At 37.0% G+C, this 21,479-nt stretch overlaps 1 protein-coding gene across 1 annotated transcript in view; it reads right to left on the bottom strand.

The window, feature by feature from the left end:
• The window catches only part of KIAA1109 (KIAA1109 ortholog), an 86,753-nt gene that overhangs the window by 27,516 nt on the left and 37,758 nt on the right, over positions 1-21,479 (bottom strand). Inside the window, exons 29-53 of the mRNA XM_030450371.1 lie at positions 21,314-21,384; positions 20,657-20,830; positions 20,274-20,394; positions 19,524-19,670; positions 19,105-19,232; positions 18,501-18,703; positions 17,740-17,937; positions 16,768-16,979; positions 16,289-16,440; positions 15,449-15,599; positions 14,202-14,354; positions 12,854-13,094; positions 11,573-11,721; positions 11,072-11,291; positions 10,142-10,300; positions 8,785-8,960; positions 8,122-8,297; positions 6,803-7,509; positions 5,237-5,476; positions 4,759-4,852; positions 3,234-3,284; positions 2,533-2,739; positions 2,142-2,380; positions 1,359-1,603; positions 619-724 (exon numbers count right to left, since the gene is read on the bottom strand). Of these exons, the coding sequence (XP_030306231.1) occupies positions 619-724; positions 1,359-1,603; positions 2,142-2,380; positions 2,533-2,739; positions 3,234-3,284; positions 4,759-4,852; positions 5,237-5,476; positions 6,803-7,509; positions 8,122-8,297; positions 8,785-8,960; positions 10,142-10,300; positions 11,072-11,291; positions 11,573-11,721; positions 12,854-13,094; positions 14,202-14,354; positions 15,449-15,599; positions 16,289-16,440; positions 16,768-16,979; positions 17,740-17,937; positions 18,501-18,703; positions 19,105-19,232; positions 19,524-19,670; positions 20,274-20,394; positions 20,657-20,830; positions 21,314-21,384 (4,720 nt within the window). The remainder of the gene's footprint in view (positions 1-618; positions 725-1,358; positions 1,604-2,141; positions 2,381-2,532; positions 2,740-3,233; positions 3,285-4,758; positions 4,853-5,236; positions 5,477-6,802; positions 7,510-8,121; positions 8,298-8,784; positions 8,961-10,141; positions 10,301-11,071; positions 11,292-11,572; positions 11,722-12,853; positions 13,095-14,201; positions 14,355-15,448; positions 15,600-16,288; positions 16,441-16,767; positions 16,980-17,739; positions 17,938-18,500; positions 18,704-19,104; positions 19,233-19,523; positions 19,671-20,273; positions 20,395-20,656; positions 20,831-21,313; positions 21,385-21,479) is intronic.

Here is a 21,479-nt window from a genome sequence, read left to right as displayed (position 1 = left end):
TATAAAAATGGTTTTATAGTATGTGTTCCATCTAGGTTGAATATGGGAGCTGCTGGTACAGATTTGGCTGGTTACATATGGTTAATAGCTCTCTACTAAGAACTGAGGTAGAGTCATGTTCCTCCTTCCTCCCCCCTGGGAAGGCCCAAGGCCTGTGAAGAGTTAACATCTGGCCTTCACAAAGATATCCTCTGTCTCCTGCACCACTGCATCTCTAGTTACCTGACAGTAAAAAAATTAAACTCCTGACTGAATACTATGCAAACTGCATGAAAAGACGAATTTTAATTTATATCAGAATTTTTCAATGACAGGAAGAATTACAGTTATTTCATCATAAGAAGAGGCAGCTAAAACATGTATTTAAAAAGCCCAAAATGACCCAAACAACTTAGAACATAAAATTTTTTCTTCTTCATTTTGTATCTGGACATCTTTCTTCTCTGAATAGTCTTAAAAACCTCCCTCCTCTTTAATTTTATTTCTCCTTCCTACTCCCCTCAAATATTCTTTAATAGAATAATGCAAAACAACAACAGTAACCTAAAAGTTGTAAGAGAACTAACTCATCTTTCAAAGTTCAAGGATCTTAAAGTTGGTTTTAAGTGTTGTCCTTACCTGAAACCTTCTGTATGACTTCATTTACTTCCTTCATGAATACTTTTTGCACAAATACTAAATGATTTAAAAGATCAGTTGTGAGATTATGTTCAAAGGAACCAACCTGCAGAAATACAAAATTTTAGAACAAAACTTTAAAACTTTTACCATACCTACAGTTTACAAGCAATGCAGTTTTTAGTTTTCAGGAATACATTTTCAGCTCCAATTATATTGTGATTATGTATCAATAGCTGTATCACCCATTGGAACATGTCCTGAAATGCCTCATCTACACAGTTTTTAAACACTTCCAGGGACAGTGACTCCACCACCTGCCTGGACAGTCCATTCCAGTGACTAACTACGCTCTCAGTAAATAAACTCTTCCTCAGAACTAGTCTAAACCTCCCCTGGTACAACTTGAGGCCACTTTCTCTGGCCCTATCATTGGTCACTTGAGAGAAGAGGCCAGCACCCACCTCCCTACAACCTCCTTTCAGGTAGTTATAGAAAGCAGTAAGGTCTCCTCTCAGCCTCCCTCTTCTCCAAACTAAACATTTCCAGTTCCCTCAGCCTCTCCTCACAGGGCTTGTTCTCTAGAATCACAGAACTAAAATGCTATATTTGGATCAACCTGTAAGCCTGAGAGTTCTGCAGTAAGCAGATTAGTAAAATCATATGAAGATGCACATACAGAAATGTAACAGAATGGAAATAACAAATTATCAAAGATGACTGCAGTTTCCAACACCTACTTCAGCCACACAACGTAAGTAGTTTCCCTGCAGGTAATAGCCTTGCTTGGGAGGTAGTTCATCTATACTCCAAATTTGGTCTGAGTAAGTATCATGTTCTTCCATGATATATTTGCCTGACATGGTGACGGGAGGAAGGTTGAGACTCGCCGAAGGAGGAATGGTTGACATATCAGTGGCTGAGACTTTTGAAGTGAAGCGTAATCTGTGACTTGGAAGTTCAAAATTAAATCTAGTTTGGGCACCTGTAAGAGGGAGAAGAAGAATGAAAATGTATGAAATGGCAAAATAGTTTTTGTTTATCCTTAAACTTAAGAATTAATTTGGAATAAAAAAAACCACTTTAAAATGTTATTGAAGCACACTGGCCTCTGCAACTATAAATACCTACTCACATGATTCTGGCTTTCCTTAGTTTTAAAAAAAATTACTTCAACTGTAAATAGATAGAGAAGGGAGTCATATAAACTCCCCATCTGTACTGAGGCCCTATAAGATTATTCTCAAGTAGCCTTAGGAATCAGATGCCAATTCATCAAGGATCAAAAGCTGATTTTAGTAGAGGACAGATTCCTGGGAGTGAGAAAGATGAATATGAACACATACACGTCTTCATCTGCCTCTGGCCCCATATGATTGAGAGCTACATTCAAAATAATAAGCCGACAGGAACAGGTTCAGAGCTCTAGCTGTAACTCACAGAAGGCACCAAATCCTCTTGGATGCTTCTAGCAAGGACAAAATAAAAGCCATAATGTTTTTAATGTTTCAGGAAACCGTTACCTGTCATTCCATGACTCCTCATCCTTCCCATCTTATATTCTGCCTTTAGAGAGGGCAACAGTGCTGCTCCAATAGCTATACCATCTATCATGGCACTGAATTTGAGAACTATAGGCTTCTTTTCCAAGCCTTCTGGCAGCTGTGGAAACTCATTTGTTTCAACCGGTGTTTGATTAATACTTGTTGGAGTTTTTTCTGAAGGCAAAGGAGTAGCAACATCTTCTTTGGTAGGCTGGGGTCTATTTACCAAGAGAAAAATCAGAAAATCCTTTTCATTATTCTAACATGACATGCAACTAGCCTGACTCTCCCACACACGTCCAAAGCAGCACAAGGCTATCAGTGTATGGTAACCAGTGGCATCCAGAAGTGCCAGACCAGCAGCACTTACGCAGTGGAGGGCTGGCGGATGAGATCGGAAATCTGCTTGGAGAGCTGGTGAGAGCTGCGCACCATCATGCTGTGCAGCGTGGCGGGGTGCTGGGGGATGTTGATGCTGATGGCTCCAACCTTCACCACAGCAGCATTGTTTGTTTTTAGCCCTCTCTGTGCACTGTAGAGGGCCTGGGATTTGGCAATACTGCATTTCACAACAGTTCTGTCAGAAAAGGAAACAGAATTTGCTTACACATCTCTCAAAACAGTTAGCAGTATGTTAAAATAGGTTTTTAGGGGTTAGCTGATTTTTAAGCTATTCCAGTGAGTGATTTTGTTTATAAGCTACATACACAGTCCTTTTTCTCTCACTTTCAACACAGATGCAATACATGCCACAAGCAACTACACTACATTTAAGACAACTACAAGTCATGCATTGCAAAAATACCTGTTAAATGGTTATTCTGGCATAATGAGAGATCACTTGGTACACACACTAGGCTGCACACATACAGACAAATCTGCACACATGGAAACAAGTAAAAGCTTTCCATTTCAACTCCTATGAAAAGCCTATCTAGGTAATATCAGATATGAAACGAAAATGTATTCAAGCAACATCTGCCTACACATTCACACACAGCAGGAATGCAACCATTAGCTACACAACACTGAGTTAATTGCAAGACTATTAAACGTAGTAATATGACATACAGAAACTCTTGTTTGGCTGTGCTTGTAGGAGATGTAGGAAAATCCTCCAGTCTACAGATGAAGATAGAAGAGAAAGCAAGAAAAACAAAAACAAAGCAAATGAAGAATAAACATTTATGCAAAATTAGCCAGTTAATTACTTGTAACCCACAATATGACACTTACTTTCAAATTTACCAAGGTGAAAGGTCCTGTTCTGTTTTGCTAGGGTTTGTGTTTGCTGATGTTGTTGTTAAAGACTTATTATTTCCCATCTTTCCTTTTGTACCCTTCCTATATGGAAGCTCAGTAAGATCATGATGTATAACAGACAAAGAATCTGTCACTTTCAGGAGCCCTACATGGTTGTTAGATTAGAACTTTTATTTATTCCTCTAAAACATACCTTATCAGAAGAAATTATCTGGGGACATTAGTAAAATTCTGTATGTTTTAAAGTTCAATATATCATCTCCCAAACTAAACAGGTATTAAAAGGGGAGAAAGAGAGACTCAAGTCACAATATTTAGCTCCTTTCTACAATATTAATATTTTAAAACCAGGTCACATACTGAGGGTTACCTAGTTAACACTCAAACTTCGTGAGGATGATCTACATTACAAAGAGTTGTAGTTCAAGTGTTATTTTGCAACACAGAAAAAAGTTCAGCTAGAAACAGCAAAAAATAATGCATGTTCCTTTTGAATTTGTGAACGTGGCAAAAAACCTAAAACAATGTGGATACTGAGCAAGTTGTGTCAATTACATACATATAAAAGACCATATAAAAGTATATAATAAACCATAAAAAGGGTGGATAATGGATATTAGAAATGTGAAAATAACACAAAGAATCATGCATCATGGGATTTCAAAAAATTATCTGTTAAAGAAACAATATAGATCTTACATGAGAACAATCAGCATCAGTAGGTTAAATACTTCCTAAAGATCTTGTATGATTTAGTGGAACCTCTAAGTTTCAAAAAGCTCTGATAAGCTTAGGAGATGCAATATAAAAATGTGTTTTAATTCCTATGTGTACACCACACTGAATGAAATTAGTGCAGAAAGCTCTGATTACATGAGATTTAGTATTTCATTTTACAAGAGAACCTGTCACCTATGATTTTTCAGTCAGTTTTCTTACCCATGATCCTACAATCAATTCTGAACTTACTAATACACCTTTTTGTAGAAATAGAAGGGGACTGGAGAATTCACAGTCATGTACCTGTGCCTTAAGACTTGCAGAACTGGGACTGAAACCTACTATGTATGTTTACTATATTCCTTCTCATCTTACTTGGATATACCTTTCATAGAAAAGCCTCCTGTCAACAGGCACACTTAATTATCTTTCCAAGTCAAGCTCAAGCCCAATTCTGCAACAATTGCATGGTTGCCACCATATCCTGTGACTTTGCAGATTTTACCTGAAGATATATGATCATTGCTTTCTCCATATTAAACTATATACATTCACTGTCACACAATTGATACCAATTCTATGCAGCTGGAATATTTTAAATTGTCATACTTACTGGATATTTGGAGTAATTCCCTCCAGGAGGACAATATTGACACCTCCTATGTGAGCAGTGGCACACGTCTCAGTCATCTTTTGATGTAATACATCTTTAAGAAAAAACACATTGATTAGCATTTCATTTAGTAAAATACTTCTAAGTATGCCTATTGCTTTCAAAAACATAGCAGCAGGAAAAAAACTGAAAACACTAAGTAATAACAAATTTAAACTGTGACAAGGAGAAAGCTTTTGAAAACAGGAGAGACTATCATCTGCAAGATTTTCCTTCACAGCATTTTTGGAATATCTTGCATACTTTTAACATCCTTCAGCACCCTGTTAAAAGCAATTGCTCCATGTTATTACACTATCCACACACAGCTGTATTGTAGATCTGTTTACAAACAAAATGTGCTACCCATGCACTCACATAAACGTGTAAAGCTGTCGCTCAATTAACTACAGATTAACCTCATCTTAGCTCATCCCACCTTTCATCTTCTCCTTCAGGGTGAAACTGCCATGGATCCTCTTCAGTTCTGATTCCATCGTTAGACCCCCAATGTCTGCCTCCAGGTGTGTCCTGTTCACCATCCCTATCCCAAACACTATCAGCGTCACGTGCTGCGGCTCCGCAGTCACCAGGCTGCGCTTCCTCTGCGCCTCCCTGCTGCTCTCCTGCTCGTTCTCAAACACCACCCTGCAGGCAGGGTCTGTTGGGCTTCGAACACCTACAGAACAAACAAAGGAGTTCTTGAAGGATACTTCACAGGGAATCCTTGATGCACCTGGATTTATATTTGTATTTGGAACCAAGGATCGCGTGTGGTGCACATTTAGCAAACTGGAGGCAAACTGTCCAGACCTTGCTTACAATTGGTAACACTGCAACTGAACCAAGTCCAACTCTGGGACACAACAGGGACAATAATATGTAATGTGATTTCATTATGACTCATAAATACATTCTCACGTACATCACAAATATTTATATTTATGCACATATATTGTTTACAGTAAAAATGCTCTGAGTTTCCAATTGTCCTGTTTCCTTTTTATCTTTCACAGCCAAAGGTTCCTATGATTTAGTTTTGGATGAGCTAGTTTTTCAGTATGCAGAGCATAAAAACAATCTAAGAAAAATAACATTTTGTGCAAGTATCATGGCTCTAGATAGGATATTCTATGCATGAAAGATACTGCCCTGTTTAACAGAAGCTCTCATTTAACACTTCCTCAGTTTTTTTGTTCTTGTTAATAGAAATCCGAAGAAAATAAGTTTAACAATATAATCCCTTGCTTGTTTACAGCAACCTCAGTTCAACAACAAAAACAGTGATGATAATCCAGCTCTCAAATTTACTCTGATTTTTTTTTAAATATTGGAAATAGAGAGCAATGATCAACAGATCTCAGAGTTGTAGGTGAAAACATGGCCCAAATACCTGTAGCCTTTGCTAGACTTTATCAAAAACAGTATTTCAACTTTTCTTCTGTCAAAACTAGAATCACGGATTATTTTTTTACTGAGTCATTCCCAAGGCAGAAATCATCACCCTCAGTATGGCTCATGTGCTTCCCTATTTTCACAAAATGATAATATACAGCATATATATGCAGCATTTCCATTAGCCACTGGAGAAAAAATATGCACCTTGAGAGAAAAAACTCCATCCATCTGCACACAGTTAAGCAGAAAACTCACTTACCATAGTCTATAAACCAGGGCAAATCCAGATTAAGAGCTACACAAGAATATCAAGGGAGTGAATTTGAAAGCAATCAATTAACATATACTTACATAAGTCTCGAAGTGAAAGAATAAAAAAGTAAAAGAAAAGCCAGGAAACATTTTTTTTTCCTTTTGTACACCATCTTGATGAACTAATTGCAGGCTCTTCCCCATTCCTCACCACTTGCCCCTCGGAGCCATGTTAGATGGAGAAGCACAACCTTCAAAAACTTCCTCAAAAGCTGAGCAAGTGAAGTGCAGCTTTAGAAGACCACACTCGAGCAGAAGCACACACTCAATTATTTGGATTCATGAACAAATTTACCTGTTGGCCCGAAAGTTTCAGAAGACTTTTCTAAAATCCCAGTTGGGTCAGAAATGAGTGAATAGAAGTTCAGCAGTTTATACATGTTTTGCCAGCACTCAGCAGAAGGTTCGCTCTGTTCCGAGACAGTTATAGAGTCAGAGTCATCCATATGAATAGTCATGTGGTCAACTACATCTTTTGAACCTTTCCTGGACACTTTAGAAGTTCTCCTTTCTGACCTTCCCGAGGAATTCTTGTTTCGAGACTCTTTTTTGTTGTTCTCATTGTTTGCTCGTTTGTTCTTGGTGTTGTTCACTCTGTTGCCTCCATTAAGACTCCCCCGAGAGCTTCGGCTGAAGTCAGAGGAGCGGAAGTCTCTGTGCTTGCGAGTTTTAAAAGTCGGTGTTGGAGAGGCTGACCCAGCTGTGTATCTGCTCAGCTTGATGTCTGTCTGTGTGGCCTTGATGTCATCAATCATTGTACTGAACTGGTGAATGAGACGAACCAGTGCCATATCTACATGCTGGCTTATGGACTGGCAAGAAATTGTAAAATTACAGTGAAAAGTATTATAATAGCGTTTATTCAGGTCATGAAAAGAAAGGGCATTGGTGGAGTTATGAGGTGTGCACATGGATTTTTCCATGACAACAGCACTAATACTGAAAGTTTCCAACATCAAAGCTGGTTTGAATTCAAGAGGAGGAAGATTGACAGCTCCTTGCCTAAGAAAAGAAAAGGGACAAGATAATGCTTTGTTTCTTTTTATGGGAGTCAAATACCTCCTTATTCAGTGGTACATCTGATTTATCGAATCCAATCTTTTATTTCCCTTAGGATATCATCTTCTTACCATGGTTCCAAATATAAAATAAAAAGTTTTATACTTTCAAACCCTGTGCTACTAAACCAGTAATCACTCAGTTCTATGTAAATTTAGTTTGGCATGCAATCTTTCTAAAATAAACTAAAGACTTGCACAAAATCAGTAGGGGAAAGATTCACTATTTACATCAAAAGAAAAAACCTCATTTACCAGATTAATTAGAAAACAGCATTTAAGAGCTCTCAAATTTCCCCTGCTACTATTCCCACCAGTTCTCCCTTTCCCAGTCTCCAATTTTCAGAAGCAGCTGAGGTTTAAACACTTAAGTTTCCAAACCACTCCACAGGAAGATAAAAAATAAATATTCTAACAGGAAGATAAAACAGATAAGAGAATTAAGAACTGCTCCTTAATCTATGGCAGTACTTTGGAATTATATGTCTTCACATTTAAAAAAACTAATTTCTGTTCTTTAATCAATATATAAATTTTCAAATACCTCACAACATACCTTCGAGCTCGTTTGCTTTTTCTTTCCTTTGCTGTATCTGAATCAACAATATCTGCTCTTAGACAGTCCAAAGTTCCTGAGAATGAAAGGTACTCTCCAAAGTACATTCTGTAGCAGAGTGGCATTGCATCCTGAGACTGAATTCCTGTGTACCTCAGAAGAGGTTTGAAAACAACCTACAGAACAAAACCCATAGATTTACTTCTTGTCTACATTATTTCCAAATTTTTGCTCCATCATTTGTTGATCTACAGTATGTACAATGTCAGCTACACAGTGGAGAACATTTTAGTTTTATTAACAGTGCTGTAAAACAGAAGGGTGATAAATAGGACAGGCTTTATGGACTGCACAGCAAGCCAGCACTGAATGGTTATCTATGGGAGCTAAGGTTTCTCTATGTTCCCCCCAACTAAAAACACTCTGGTGAACGAGGCTACTCCCATAAATGCTCCAATGTGTTACCTGAAGTTATAAAACAATGCTCTATTGATCATCATTCTTTAAGTTTCTTATGAGATACCTCAGAGCTTTCCTGAGCCTTTCATCATGTATAAAAAATGTAAAAAAATTAAAACTTATTTATTACTGTAAGATTTTTTTTTTAATATAAACTAGTTTTTCCCTACAGAACTTCAAAACAGATCAGCAAAGCACCCCTACCTGTGCATCTGCCAGCTGGACAGCAGGAAACCCCTGGTTGCCCTCTTCTACACCTGCAATGTCATCCTGACTGGTGCTGTGCTGCGAGTGTGTGCCATCCAGGGTGTTCTGGTCACTAGACAAGACTGTGTTGAAGTCTGAAGCAGAGGGTATAGTAGGAAGATTGGGTGCCACACCTGGAAAATGAACACCCATGGAACACTAACACCACAGCAAATTTTCACACCACCAGCTCTATAAATTCAGCAAGGTTAAACCATAGAAAGTCAGGCCTGTAGCCTCACAGAGGTGGCATTCAGGATACACAAACAGTCTGACACTGCTGAAACAGGTAACACAAACACAACCAACTCATCTTTGGAAAGTTATAAAGAATTTCCATTTTTTGGTCTCCTTCCTAAGGCCTTTTGTCTGTATTGCATTCCATAGGATAGTTAACTCCTGATTAAACTGAAACACTTTATAGGCTGAGCAGTCACAACCTATATGGCCTCACAGAAAAATAATTGGGGTAAATCTCTGCCCTAGGTAAAATCACAAAGTTGGATTTCAGGAATGTGAACTTGTGAACAAACTGTTTCAGTTTCAGCAGGATAAATACATCTTGTCTTCTTGCAGATGCAAGAATGATTCTTCTTGAAGAGCAACACATTTTAATTTAGAGAGAAGCAACACCAGTGAAGCAATATGCACAGAACCAAGACATTCTGTAGGATCAGATTTACTTGTTCAACATTAAAACCAAATTAAACCAGCTTATTGCCTAGGATGAATGCATTGCTGAAAGACTGTTTCCAATTTAGTGCTAGTGAAAATGTAAATGAAGATACAGAGATGCCAGGCTTATGAATTACAACAGGCTTACAAGAATAATAGACTTCAATAAATCGTTACAAATTTATTTCTTTAATAAACTTAAGACTATCAGTAATGTATATTTTCTTTTCTGCATTCCCTTACACCAGTTGACCACTTCCCATCCCTGAAGAAGAATGTTGCTCTCAAAATAGGTGTTTATGTTCAGTCTCAAAACTGAACTGAGAAAGAGCAAGGATTCCAATGTACAAAATCTTAATTACAAAGCAATATATGCAAATGGCTTAGCTTTTTGCAGTTACACATGATTTCAGAAGCTGCTTTCAGTTTCAAATTTAAGAAAAAGCTCTAATTTTGGAGACAGGGTGAGGGAAATGAAAATAAAAATTTTGCTTAAATCATATTTATTCATTTTCTGGGAAGTCCTATAGGTAGTATTTACATCTGTTGAACTTAAGTCAGTTGCTCAATTACTTTCAGACAGTATGTGGTAAACACAAGCACAGCCAACCTCTTAAATTCAGTTCTAATTTTACAATACCTGTTGGAAGAGAATTGTGTCCAGACTTGGTGGCTGGACTTTCTTGTACTACACTTCCTCTGTTGCCCACAGCATTGGACATCCAGTTATAAAAACTCACAGAAGATGGTTCAGACAGCAAAGGATGTTCAGATAACATGTCTGTGGCCACAGTATTCCCTATACAGATGAATCAGAAGTTTCAACGTTTGTTGTATTGAAGTCAGAAAAAAAACAGGACCACAGCATAATGGTACTGACAATACTGACAGGCCTAACCCCTAAAAGTTATTCCAGTAAATTATGTGCCAAGCAGCACTACAGGTGCTACCCACAGAAGTTGTGCTGTGTCACTAATGGATGTTGCACTACCAGTGACTTTACATTTGTTCATCTCTACCATTAACTAGAGCAAAGGAGTCATTACGAAATCAAAATACCTTTGTTTCTGAATAGTATTTCATTCCCTGATGGCAGAGGAGAGAGGTTTTAGAGAAAACACAGTATCAAACTTAACTGTTAGATGAGTGTGCTCAGAGCAATATAGAGCTTAAAAATTGCACTGTATGTGTTTCAAACTTCTGTGAAACGTGTTTGTTCAAAAGACCATTACTAAAAACCGGAAAATTATTATACACAAACTGAGTAGCTGGAAATTAGTTTTAGTCCAGTTTTTGCACTACAAGGCCAAGAAAAAATATCAAACACAGTATGATCACCTCATCTCCTTATTTGTTCAAAAAGACACACTGAAGTAATTATGTATTTTACCAAAGAGTAGTAAGGCTAAAGAAAAGGAATTTTTTTTTTTACTTTGTTAGCTGTCATTTGTTTTCCCACCTGATGTATTTGCTGTTTGATTCTAGGAAATGTTATTGTGCTGCTGCACAGCATCTTATCTAAACTAATAAAATAAAATCAGAACTCCCCCTCTCTTTAGCTACATCATACCTGTTCTTGTTAAAGAACTACTTTTAACTGCAGTTGTACTTCTTTGAGGAGTCCCTTCCAGAAGATTATGCAGGCTAGGGAAACTCCCAGTAAGATAGCTGAGCAGACTCTCTTTTCTTGGACTTTCTCTGACTGCCAGTCCAGAACGGCCAACATGTACGGGTGAATCTGTGGCAGTGTCTCCACTTGTGTAACTTAAGGAGTGGTAGGGATGTATGCCCTTGGGGAGGAAACAAAGAAACTGATGAAGTACAGTGTAAACTGCAAAAAGGAAGAGACATTTGGTCTGAATACAAGATTGGAACACAGTAACTACGAAATTCTCATTCCTGCAAACCTTTGGACAAGCAGCACTTCCTTTGGGGCAGGTTACATGCCATAGGTAATTTTTAGACAAGCATTTATTGATCTGTAGTCTACTGAACTGCTTCTTAATAGGCCAGCCACAAACCACTTTCCACTCGTGCATGGTGCTAAAAAAACCAAACAAACCCCCCTTACCTTTATTTTCAGAACAGAATCACTGTGAGTGTGAGTCTTGGATAATTTCCTCATGATCTCAGCACCAGTTACAGGGCCAGAGGAGCCACCAGCAGGGGGAGGACGATTAGCTGTTCCTTCCAGGAGCATTGTGTGCTCACTGACAGTAGCTGCAACCAAGTAAATAATTTTTCTCAATTTTATATACATGGGAAACAATACTATCTATTATTAGGGACATTTATTTAGAAGCAGTCATGAACGTCCAAAGTCTGACACACACCTACACACCAGTGTCCCAATGTCATTCAACTGTTACTCTGTGCTATAAGTCAAAAGGAAGTTAACAGATTTCACTTCTTTTGCTGGTTCTGGTATAGCTGATAACTGTTTGAATCAAAATGCCTATATTTGAGTGAACTCCATCCATAAAAAGAGTCCAAATTGCCACTTCCAAAATACTTGGTGAAAAATGGAAGAATATACACAGGGCAAAAAAAAATTAAAACACAACACAAACATCTTTGCTTTTGCTGCCTTCAAGCTGGTAAATGCTGCATGGCTTTTAACCAAAAGCAGAGTCTCTTCCTGATTTTTTAAAAACTATTTTATTCTCTGTATTACATAGTTCTTACTTGAGAAAAGAAAAACAAACGTAGTTCTGAGAAGATTAACACTACATACAGATAATACAAAAAAAAACAGTCACAACAGCACAAAAGAAGTCAACAACAACATGTATTTATTTATGCCCTTCCCTTCTGTGGTTTCTACTTAAGTCAGCTCTATATTGAGCACAAATCTAAAAGAGTAGCTTATGATAAATGGGCAATGTGTAAGCTGTCAGCAGAAATCTACCACATATGAAGTAATAAAAATGAAGAAAGTCTTTTTCTAATGAAAATATGTCTTCACAAAGAACAAATAAAAAGGTAGGTTTGAAGCTTCACCTAGGAGAAATAATGGAATTGCATGTTACAATTACAACTTAGGCCAGAAGCAACACAACTAAATCTGAATTCCAAGATAATAAATAAGTATGTATTTTGTGCAGTAAATAACAAGAGAAAGCAGGTGAAGAAAGAGAAGTCTCCTGCTTTGTTTTTCCCTAAACAAGTAAGATTTTTTTACAATACTACAGTTGTCAGCAGCTACTTATAATGAAGATAATTCTGAAGAAGAAGCTTGGTAATTTTAAAGAAGAATAATGTGTTCAAGAAATCAAACTAAAGCTACAAATGCTCTGTGAGGATCTACTTGTCCCTATAGATTTTTATGGAGATAGAAAAAACATAAGAATACCTGCATCAAATTCAAACTCTGCTCCATCAGCACTTGTGTCACTCTGCAGACCTCCCCCATTGTCTAATCCAAGTCCATCCTCATGCTCGTGGTAGGGATTTGTCTGCAGTTTCACTGGCTGAGCTGGTCTGTGTAAGCTGACTCCTTTAAAAGCTGGGGTCACCACAATGAACTTCATCCACTGCCTTGCTAACGCAACCAGACCCTTCTTTAAGGTTACTAAGGCAGGAAGGCCATCACTCTTCAGGAAAAAAAAAGAAAAAAAAAAAATGCACATCACCACAGCATTTTTAACTAGACCAGGGGGAAAAAGTCTGCACTCCCTTAAATCATTGCACTCAAGAGGTTTTTACAGAAACATGCTGGCACCACAAAATGCCCCTTCAGATATAAGAAGCCATAGTGCTAACAGATAAAAATTCTAGCTTCATTGAACACAGTAAATACATTAATTTACATGACCTGAAGACCTACCCAGGGGGTTAAAAAAAAAAGCAGTATTTAAAACACCTAAATCTGAGGGAAATAATAGCAATTATTTTGATACCACCACTGAAATGTGCTAAAGGGAAAAACCACCAAACCCTTCTCATTTCAATGACAAATCAAAAACTTATACTTCTGCCTGATTGTGCTATTTCCAATCACTGGGCTCTCAACTGATTATGCTGCAAAATGTAGTGTTTAAATCTGACAGCCATGGAATTGGATTCTGAAACTGACACAAAAACTGGAAGAAACATTCCTCCTTATGCCTAGTATGTTTGTCCAAACAATTATTTACCACTACAACCCAGGCATTTACATTTGAAAGCCAGCAAGGAAAAATATTGGATTCTTAAGCCTTGAAGTTTCTACAATTCTATCTCTTTTCTTAAGCTGTCTGCATTACCCAGCTATTTCTAAAAGACATGAAAACTAGTTCTAAGGGAGAACATCTGGAATAAGATAATCAGTGCATTTCTTTGCCTTAATAATTATTCAAATTTAAAATTCCAGATATAAATTTTTACTGCTTTGCTGCTATCTTTAAGAAAAAGGAAATCTGGTTAAAAGGCCAATAATAACAATTTTAAACACATTTTTTTTTTCATGATTTCTCAGTTATTAATAAGAGAGCTGGATAAAAAAGATGCAGATACATGGGCCACAACAAAACCAGCATATCTGAAAGACAATTAAATGAAAGAGGCCAAATCTACTGATTAATTATATCCAGTTATATAGGAGTTTGGTTTACATTTTATTCTTGTTAAGTTTCCTTAAACAGTTACCTAATTTAAGACATTAGAATTGGTACATATTAAACTAAGACACTGAATTATTTCCATTTTTCTGGGTAACTCACCATGGTTGCATCCTCAATAATGGAGTAGTTTGCTTGATGCAGGTAATGGTGCAATATATTACACAGTAAACAAGAAGGATTTTCTTGCAAGAAACGAGCCACTTTGGTAAGCCTGTTGTACTTGCTTCTCAGAGGGAAGTGCACGCTTTTATTCTAGATTAAAACGCAATAATTTTTTACAGACCAACATACTTGCAAACACAAGAACATGCTCATGTCAGAATATGCCAAACTTGGAACCACATTTTGAACTTGTGCAAAAAAGATTTGCCACATGGACACCTACTTTATTTTAAACAGTGGTATGTGAAAAATCATATTTGATGCTTATTTTTTTGTATAAAGTAATAAACAGAAGGGCTGGATTCAAACCACAGACTTCATAAAGCTCTCTCTGCACTGCCAGACATACATGCACAGCTAGCTGAGACTTTCAAATAAACTGTTTATTCCAGGTTAAAGAAAACAAACAGGCACTTTCCTCCTTTTGGTTTAATGCTATAAAAAGGGTAGGAAACAGCTAGGAAGGGAGGTACCAATATCAGACTGCTGCAAAGGATGATTCATGAGTACAGCACAAGCTGTACTAGCTGGTCAACCTTACATTTTAAGGCAGGATCTTAACAGGTATCACCTCGAAATCTTTCCACTGGGTGGTGCAAAGTAAAGGAACAGAAGAAAGCTGGTCATACACCAGAAAGATCCGTGGCAACAGAAACACCTCCTTTATCATAAAAGCTCTACCAATCCCAGTTTTCAACCGAAAAAAATGTGAAGTCCTGCTAGTTTCCTGCTAGAATGTTTCATCCTCGTTACAGTCTCTCTTTCTCTAACAAGTCTCTCTTTCTCTCCCAAGACACACAGGGATTCAATACACTGCAGGATTAGAGAAATTCACATTTTGTCTGAAGAGGTATCGTGAATATTTCATAGTTCAGCACACTTGCCTGTTTCTTAAAACCTACCACACACTACAGCCATATTTCTTATTCTACCCTTTCAAAAGGCAGAATCTCCAGTTACTTTACCAGAAGATGCACTCCTGTAAGAAGGACAAGACTTCCTCACTTGCAGAAGCTGAAATTTTTTTTCACTGAAACTTTATATTTTGTGTGACCTCTTGTGACCAATGCTAGAATAGAGGCTCACAAGAGCTGCTGCAAGTTTGTCAGTGAAAGTATTCCAAATCCCAAATATACATTACATTTTACACTGCTCTGTTCCAAGATTTTATATGGGTCATTTACCTCTAAAGCTTCTGTCATGATGCAGCCCATAACAGCACAGATCCGCAGGGTTCCTTCAGTCTCTAATTTATTTAAGGATGATTTCACCTGATCAATAGGAACAAGCCAAGCACCAACTGCAGGCGTTGCAGTACTCAGGAGGTTCAGCTGCCTATTGAGAAGAATAAAAACAATCAGGTATTCACATTCAGTAGCAGCAATCAGCAAGATTTTCTAATTCTATTATAAATGTAAATAGGTGGCAACCACTCTTGCTACTGCTGTTCCCTCTTTCTCCCATTTGTATTCCTTACTGAAATTGCACCTTTTGGACTCCTCATCACTGACTGAGTCCCACATTAACTGTCAGGCAGTATGCCATGAGCGATTTGAGGCAAAAATACTAGGAAAACCACAGAGTATTTTCTAATCCATAGCTATAGGCTGAGCTTAAACTACTGACAGATAGGAATATTTGACTTGTTCTACAAACAAAATATGAAAAACCTAGAAAAATTTATAGTGTAATGGTAGTAAGATCATGGGTTAAGCATCAGGTTGAATACCAACACCACAAAGTGCTTCACTTCTCTAGAACTCAAAAAAAGCACCTCTTCTGCCTTTCTCCTTCATACATTTCAGTTTCCCTGGGAGTGTTTTCATTGTTGTTGGGCATTTTTAATTTTTCTTCTTTTAATCCCATTTCATTATTTTTTTTATAGCAACACTTCCATATAAATGGAAACAATACAAATGGAAATAAAAAATTATCAAAACTACATTCAGTATCTACCAAATGCAGCTGAAATACAACGAAGTATAACTGTAAATTTCTTTCTTTTAAATCAGGTAAAAGCATACCTTGTAAATATATGGGCTGGAGAGCGTACATTGGTAGGGGCTGCAAAACTAAACCAGATTTCTTTGATTGTTAACTTCATGCTGCAAGAGTCAGGAGGAGGAGGCATCAAGGGTATATCTTTTTTCAGATCATCAGATTCAACCCCTTCATCCTTAAAAAAGGAAATCCAGAAGTCAAGTGAAATTCATTTCCCAAGTTATGAAGGCACCAACACACCATACTGTGCATTGCTTGTAGAAAACAGTTTTACATACTTTTAGGCAAAAAAAAAAACCCAAACTACCGTTGTCCACCAATTCTCCCAAGACAATACCAAGAGACCTTGCACAAAGTTGTATGTTCAGTGTGGAAGTAGCCAGTATGAATGCAGTTGGCACAAGACATCTGTTCAATTGCCAATGTTTACTATTGATGTTAATCACATTAAAACACAGCCCAAAAAGAAACGCAAGAATATTCCTTTCTACATAGTGCATACCTGCTCATCTGAAACTGAATTTCCATTAATATCTGAAGAGGGACTTATTCTATCACAAGGAAGGTTATCTTCAGACACATCAGTATTATAACCACTACCAGTTGGAGAATCTGAAGAGTTATTTGATGCAAGCAATCCACCTCTCTCTGTATCTCTTGATTTACCCATGACTCCAAATGTATTATACAGCACTGCTCCAGATTGTCTTCCTCCTATAAAAGCATTCATACCAAGACTGTAAATGTTTGCTGTGCATAAACCTCTAAGTTATGTCTCATAGAAAAGATCTGCAATTAAGAGGAGAAATAGGTATGATTTTGGTTAAACAATATGCATTACCATTTTACAAAATGATTTATCAGTACAATTTTATACAGCAATTAGAGTTCTAGAGCTCCTGACAAGTTTGTTCCAAGAAGATGAAGAGTACTCACATGAAGACTTTTTAAACACTATTCACTACAAAGAATAACTTGGGTGACAGAAAACACCTGTGTGCTGGGTGGCATAGGAGGTGACTGTTCCCACAGCAGCCGTGACCCCCGGGGCTGGAGCAGTTCCTGAGGGACTGCACCTGAGGGAGGGACTCATGTCCCAGGGGTTCCTGAGGGACTCTGTCCTGTCAGAGGGACCCTGCCTTGGAAATTGAGGAAACTGAGGAAAGAAAACCTCCCTATTCTTATCTTGATTAACTACCTTTGGGGTGGATTTTCTTCCCTCTGTCCCACGGTGGGGATGAGGGAGCAGATGGCTGGTTGATACAAGCTGTGCCTAAACCATGGTGGTATCAATTACTAAAAGCTCCTATATTGTATAATCTACTATGTGATATATTTATTTAAAAAGATGTGTATTATTTAGTAACACCTATATTGAGAAATTTCTAAACTAGAAATTACCCAATTAGAAAACCTAACAAAAGAATTATTAGTTTTGTAAACCACAACAGCAGAAAGCCTACATGAGCTCTACCTTTTATAGTTAGATTTTCAATTCCACACTCAAACATTATCCAGCCCCACTTCTCCTGACTAGGACCGATCCGAGTTACATCTGGGACAGCTTGCTGATCTGTTTCATCCACAAAAGCAAACTCATCCAACTCTTCCAAAGTAAAAAGAACTTTTGATTTCCCAAAAGGAATAGCTGTTATTGCACAAGTTCCGATATCTGTGAAAACAAACATATTTACCATTTTTTTAAAACATGAAAAAGCTTTACATCCCAAAATAGCTCTCTGGAGTTCACAGTGTTTTGGGAATGTTGTACCTTTAGTATGCCAAAGTTAAACTTTTGAGACATTCCTATTCTCCTAACACATCTGTCTTCATTGGTATTTTTGTATAGTCATGGTTCCAAACACATGTACAAACAAGATTTTTATCTGAAGCTGGCAAATGGCCTGAAATTACTTTTAAAAAAATCTAATAAATGCCTAAGACTTAAAAGCATAAAATGACAACGCTCTTGGATAGTGTGTTTTCATAGGAATGCATTTGTTACCATCTAGAGCATACTAGAATAATAGAAAATAAATGTATATCTATTCTAAAATTGTTTTTAGCAGTATATGCAAAATCTCTAGGTATATGTGCCTTTTTAATCTGTGCTGATAAAAAAAAAACAAAACACAAACACAACCAAACTGCAAACCGAACTACAAGTTCAAGGCAAATTGTAACCATCTGCTTCTACGAAAACTGACATTTCCACAATTAAAAGAACCTGCTTACCTGTTGTATCAAGGCCTCTAAGTTGCCCATGAACACGATGGATGTTCAATTTAGCAGCTATTTCTTTTCCTTTTTCTGCTCCAGCATTGGATCTCAGTGAGCCAGAAGACTGGGGCTGCATTTTACTCGTTTGAATGTAACGATCAAATGTGACAGAATTCCTCCCAGTTTCTGCATTGTTTGAAGTCTCCTCAACTATACCCCTTCAAATATAAGGGAGAAAAAACAATTAACCAAATCTCAGATAGGCATGTTTCATTTGATTATTTTGTTTAAAATGTTAAGTGACATTGGCACAGCAGTGTTAGAAACAATTCTTTTTAAGATAGAAGACACATATGCTTTGCTAGAAAAATACTGAAAAATTTAATTTTATCCTGCATGACACAGAAGTAAGGAAGAGCTAAAACTCAAGTTCTACAGTTATTCTGGGAGGGTTCTTCCACTTCTGAAAGAAACAATTCTAATTAGATGTTATTTGGTACAATAACACAGTCATGGAAACTTCTTCAAATACTTTTCAGAGCTGCAAAAAATTGGCATCCAAGTCTTCTGACTAACTGAACAACGATGAGACACAAATAATTGTATCTATTATTCTTACCTATTCATACGAACTTGCGTAGCAATTCTATCAAAACACAAAGCTACCAGGGAAACATGAGTCACGGTTTTTCCAGAAGAAACCCCTGGAGATTCATCCACAGATGCTTGTAGTAAACAGAGGTTCACCTATATGTAAAATTGTCCCAAAGAACAAAGGAATTTAGAAAAAACATGTTCCATTAAGTATACATCACCAATTTATAATAAGTATTGTTTTATACTTCTCATTAAAATAAAAATAATAACCCATCACATCTAAAAGATGTAAAACAGTAACAGCCTGTACTCTTCAAAACGTGAATTATCCAGCAGAAATATATAGTTTCACTTAAGATTTCGGGGAACTAATATGGTGGAAAAATAAAGAGTAATTTGTGAGGCACACGTGTACTAGCAAGCCAAACAAAAAGTTGTTACCTTTGGTACAGTAACGTTGGCCTGAAGACCTTTAATTGTCACATTGTCTTGCTTAAGTGAGAGATTGGTCTGTGCTGGTCCCTGGTTTGTTGTTCCTGTAGTGGTACCATCTATTTTTGTTCCTCTAATATCCTGCTTTGAAGATAACTTGAAGGGAGGGAAAAAAATTTATGGTCACTAAAACTCAGAGCTGCTTAGCTAAGAGTAGCAAGGTAGTTAATTAGCACAGTATTCTGCTTCATTTAAAGCACAATACCATGACTGCTCTAACAAGGCAGCATTTATAGACTTAAAGATACAACAGATGTAGGTCCAGAAGGAGAGAGTGGCATTCTCAATTAACTTTCTAATGACTGGATTTCAGCTAAAAGTTCAAATGCTACATATTTAAGTCATACAGAATGATTTATTTTGAAGTAAATCACTAGTGTCTGTTATACTATGAAGTTTAAGGATTCATAAAACAGTGAGATTAGTAAAATAGTAACTGATGTATTGCTGATATGAACACAATACTTTAAAATATCAGTTATAGCAATTTCTAAGAGCAGAATGTATGATGCCATGCAAATTAATGTATTACTGAATAGATCATGGAAGTTAGAAAACCTTCAATCACAACATTACAAAGTATGTGTATTCCAAATTGATATAGCACTTAGCTACTGTACCAGACACTGAATTTAATTAAAATCTTCTCTATGTAAAATATAGAAAACAATGTTCTTTCTTTCTTTTTCCCTTCCTTACATTTTCTGAGAAGCTTGTTTTGCTGTTTTGAACAGCATCTCGAAGAACTTTGCAGTGCAGATCATCAACAATTGCTGCTGGGTGTCGTGAGCTGGCACAATGCACCATTGCTTCTATATACCTGTGAGAGAAAACAAGCCCACAACAGACCACTGAAAACTTCCAGTTTCACATGATACAGCATTAATAGTGTTTAAATAACACTACAGAGAAAGCACTGACAGAAATAAAGGGCACTTCACAGGTCAGCATAACATTCTTTGAGCTTCACAAGAAAAGCAGAATTCCATTCACTAGGTACAAGGCCCTACTGTGCCATTAGTCACATGATTCAATCCTTTTACCTAGACCTTTGCCAAACAAATGAAAGTAACATTAATTACCTGTCCAGTGCCTCTGCTACAAGAGGAGTCAGAACTACATCTACAGTTCCTTTTACTTCTACTATTGCTGTTGTCCGTGTCTGAAAGACAGGATGATCCAAAGTCCATTCTTCTGTTATTGTTTCATCATCTGTATTTTCTCCAGATTTCTTTTCCAAAGGAGTATAAGGTGTACTAGACAAGTCAAAATCATATTAAAAATCTATGTGTGTAAAAAAATACAGAAGTACCCTGGTACGATTTTGATTCTCAATAAAATGCATAACATGCATTTCTACTACTTTCTTGCTTCTACTGTATAGCTTAGGAAGCACACAAATACAATTGTGGGTCAAGGCCCTTTCCCTAGATTCAAGTTCAGCCTTCAGCAATACAATAGACAGTTATCACAAACACCTCCCAAATTAATTTTAATTAAGTTGCAATTTGTAATCTTGAAAATGCATGAGTGGAATACTTTAATGTTTCTACAGTGTACTTTCTTTTTGACCAAAAAGAAACATTTTATAATACGATACACTGTACTACAGCAGACCGGTAGTGAAAACTACAGCTACAAATAAACATTTTGGCTCTTGACAAAATTTTAACAAGAGTACAAGGAAAACCCAACTCTTAAAAAAATATGCTAATAATGTTATAGAGTATTCAACTTACTTAGATGTTGATCCTGTAAGCTGCATGCCTCTGTCCAGTAACGAATTAGCTGTAAGGCCCTGTTTAACCATCTAAGAGAGAAGTGCAAAGAAATATATTACATTCCTTCTATAAATTAAAAAATATCCAAGGAATCTTAAAATTCAGATTCTTCTAGTAGATTTTT

Source organism: Calypte anna, chromosome 4B (genome assembly GCF_003957555.1).
Source record: "Calypte anna isolate BGI_N300 chromosome 4B, bCalAnn1_v1.p, whole genome shotgun sequence".
NCBI classification, from domain to species: domain Eukaryota; kingdom Metazoa; phylum Chordata; class Aves; order Apodiformes; family Trochilidae; genus Calypte; species Calypte anna.
The sequence above is the reverse complement of the archived record's forward strand: the minus strand, read 5'-3'. Positions and strand labels throughout refer to the sequence as shown.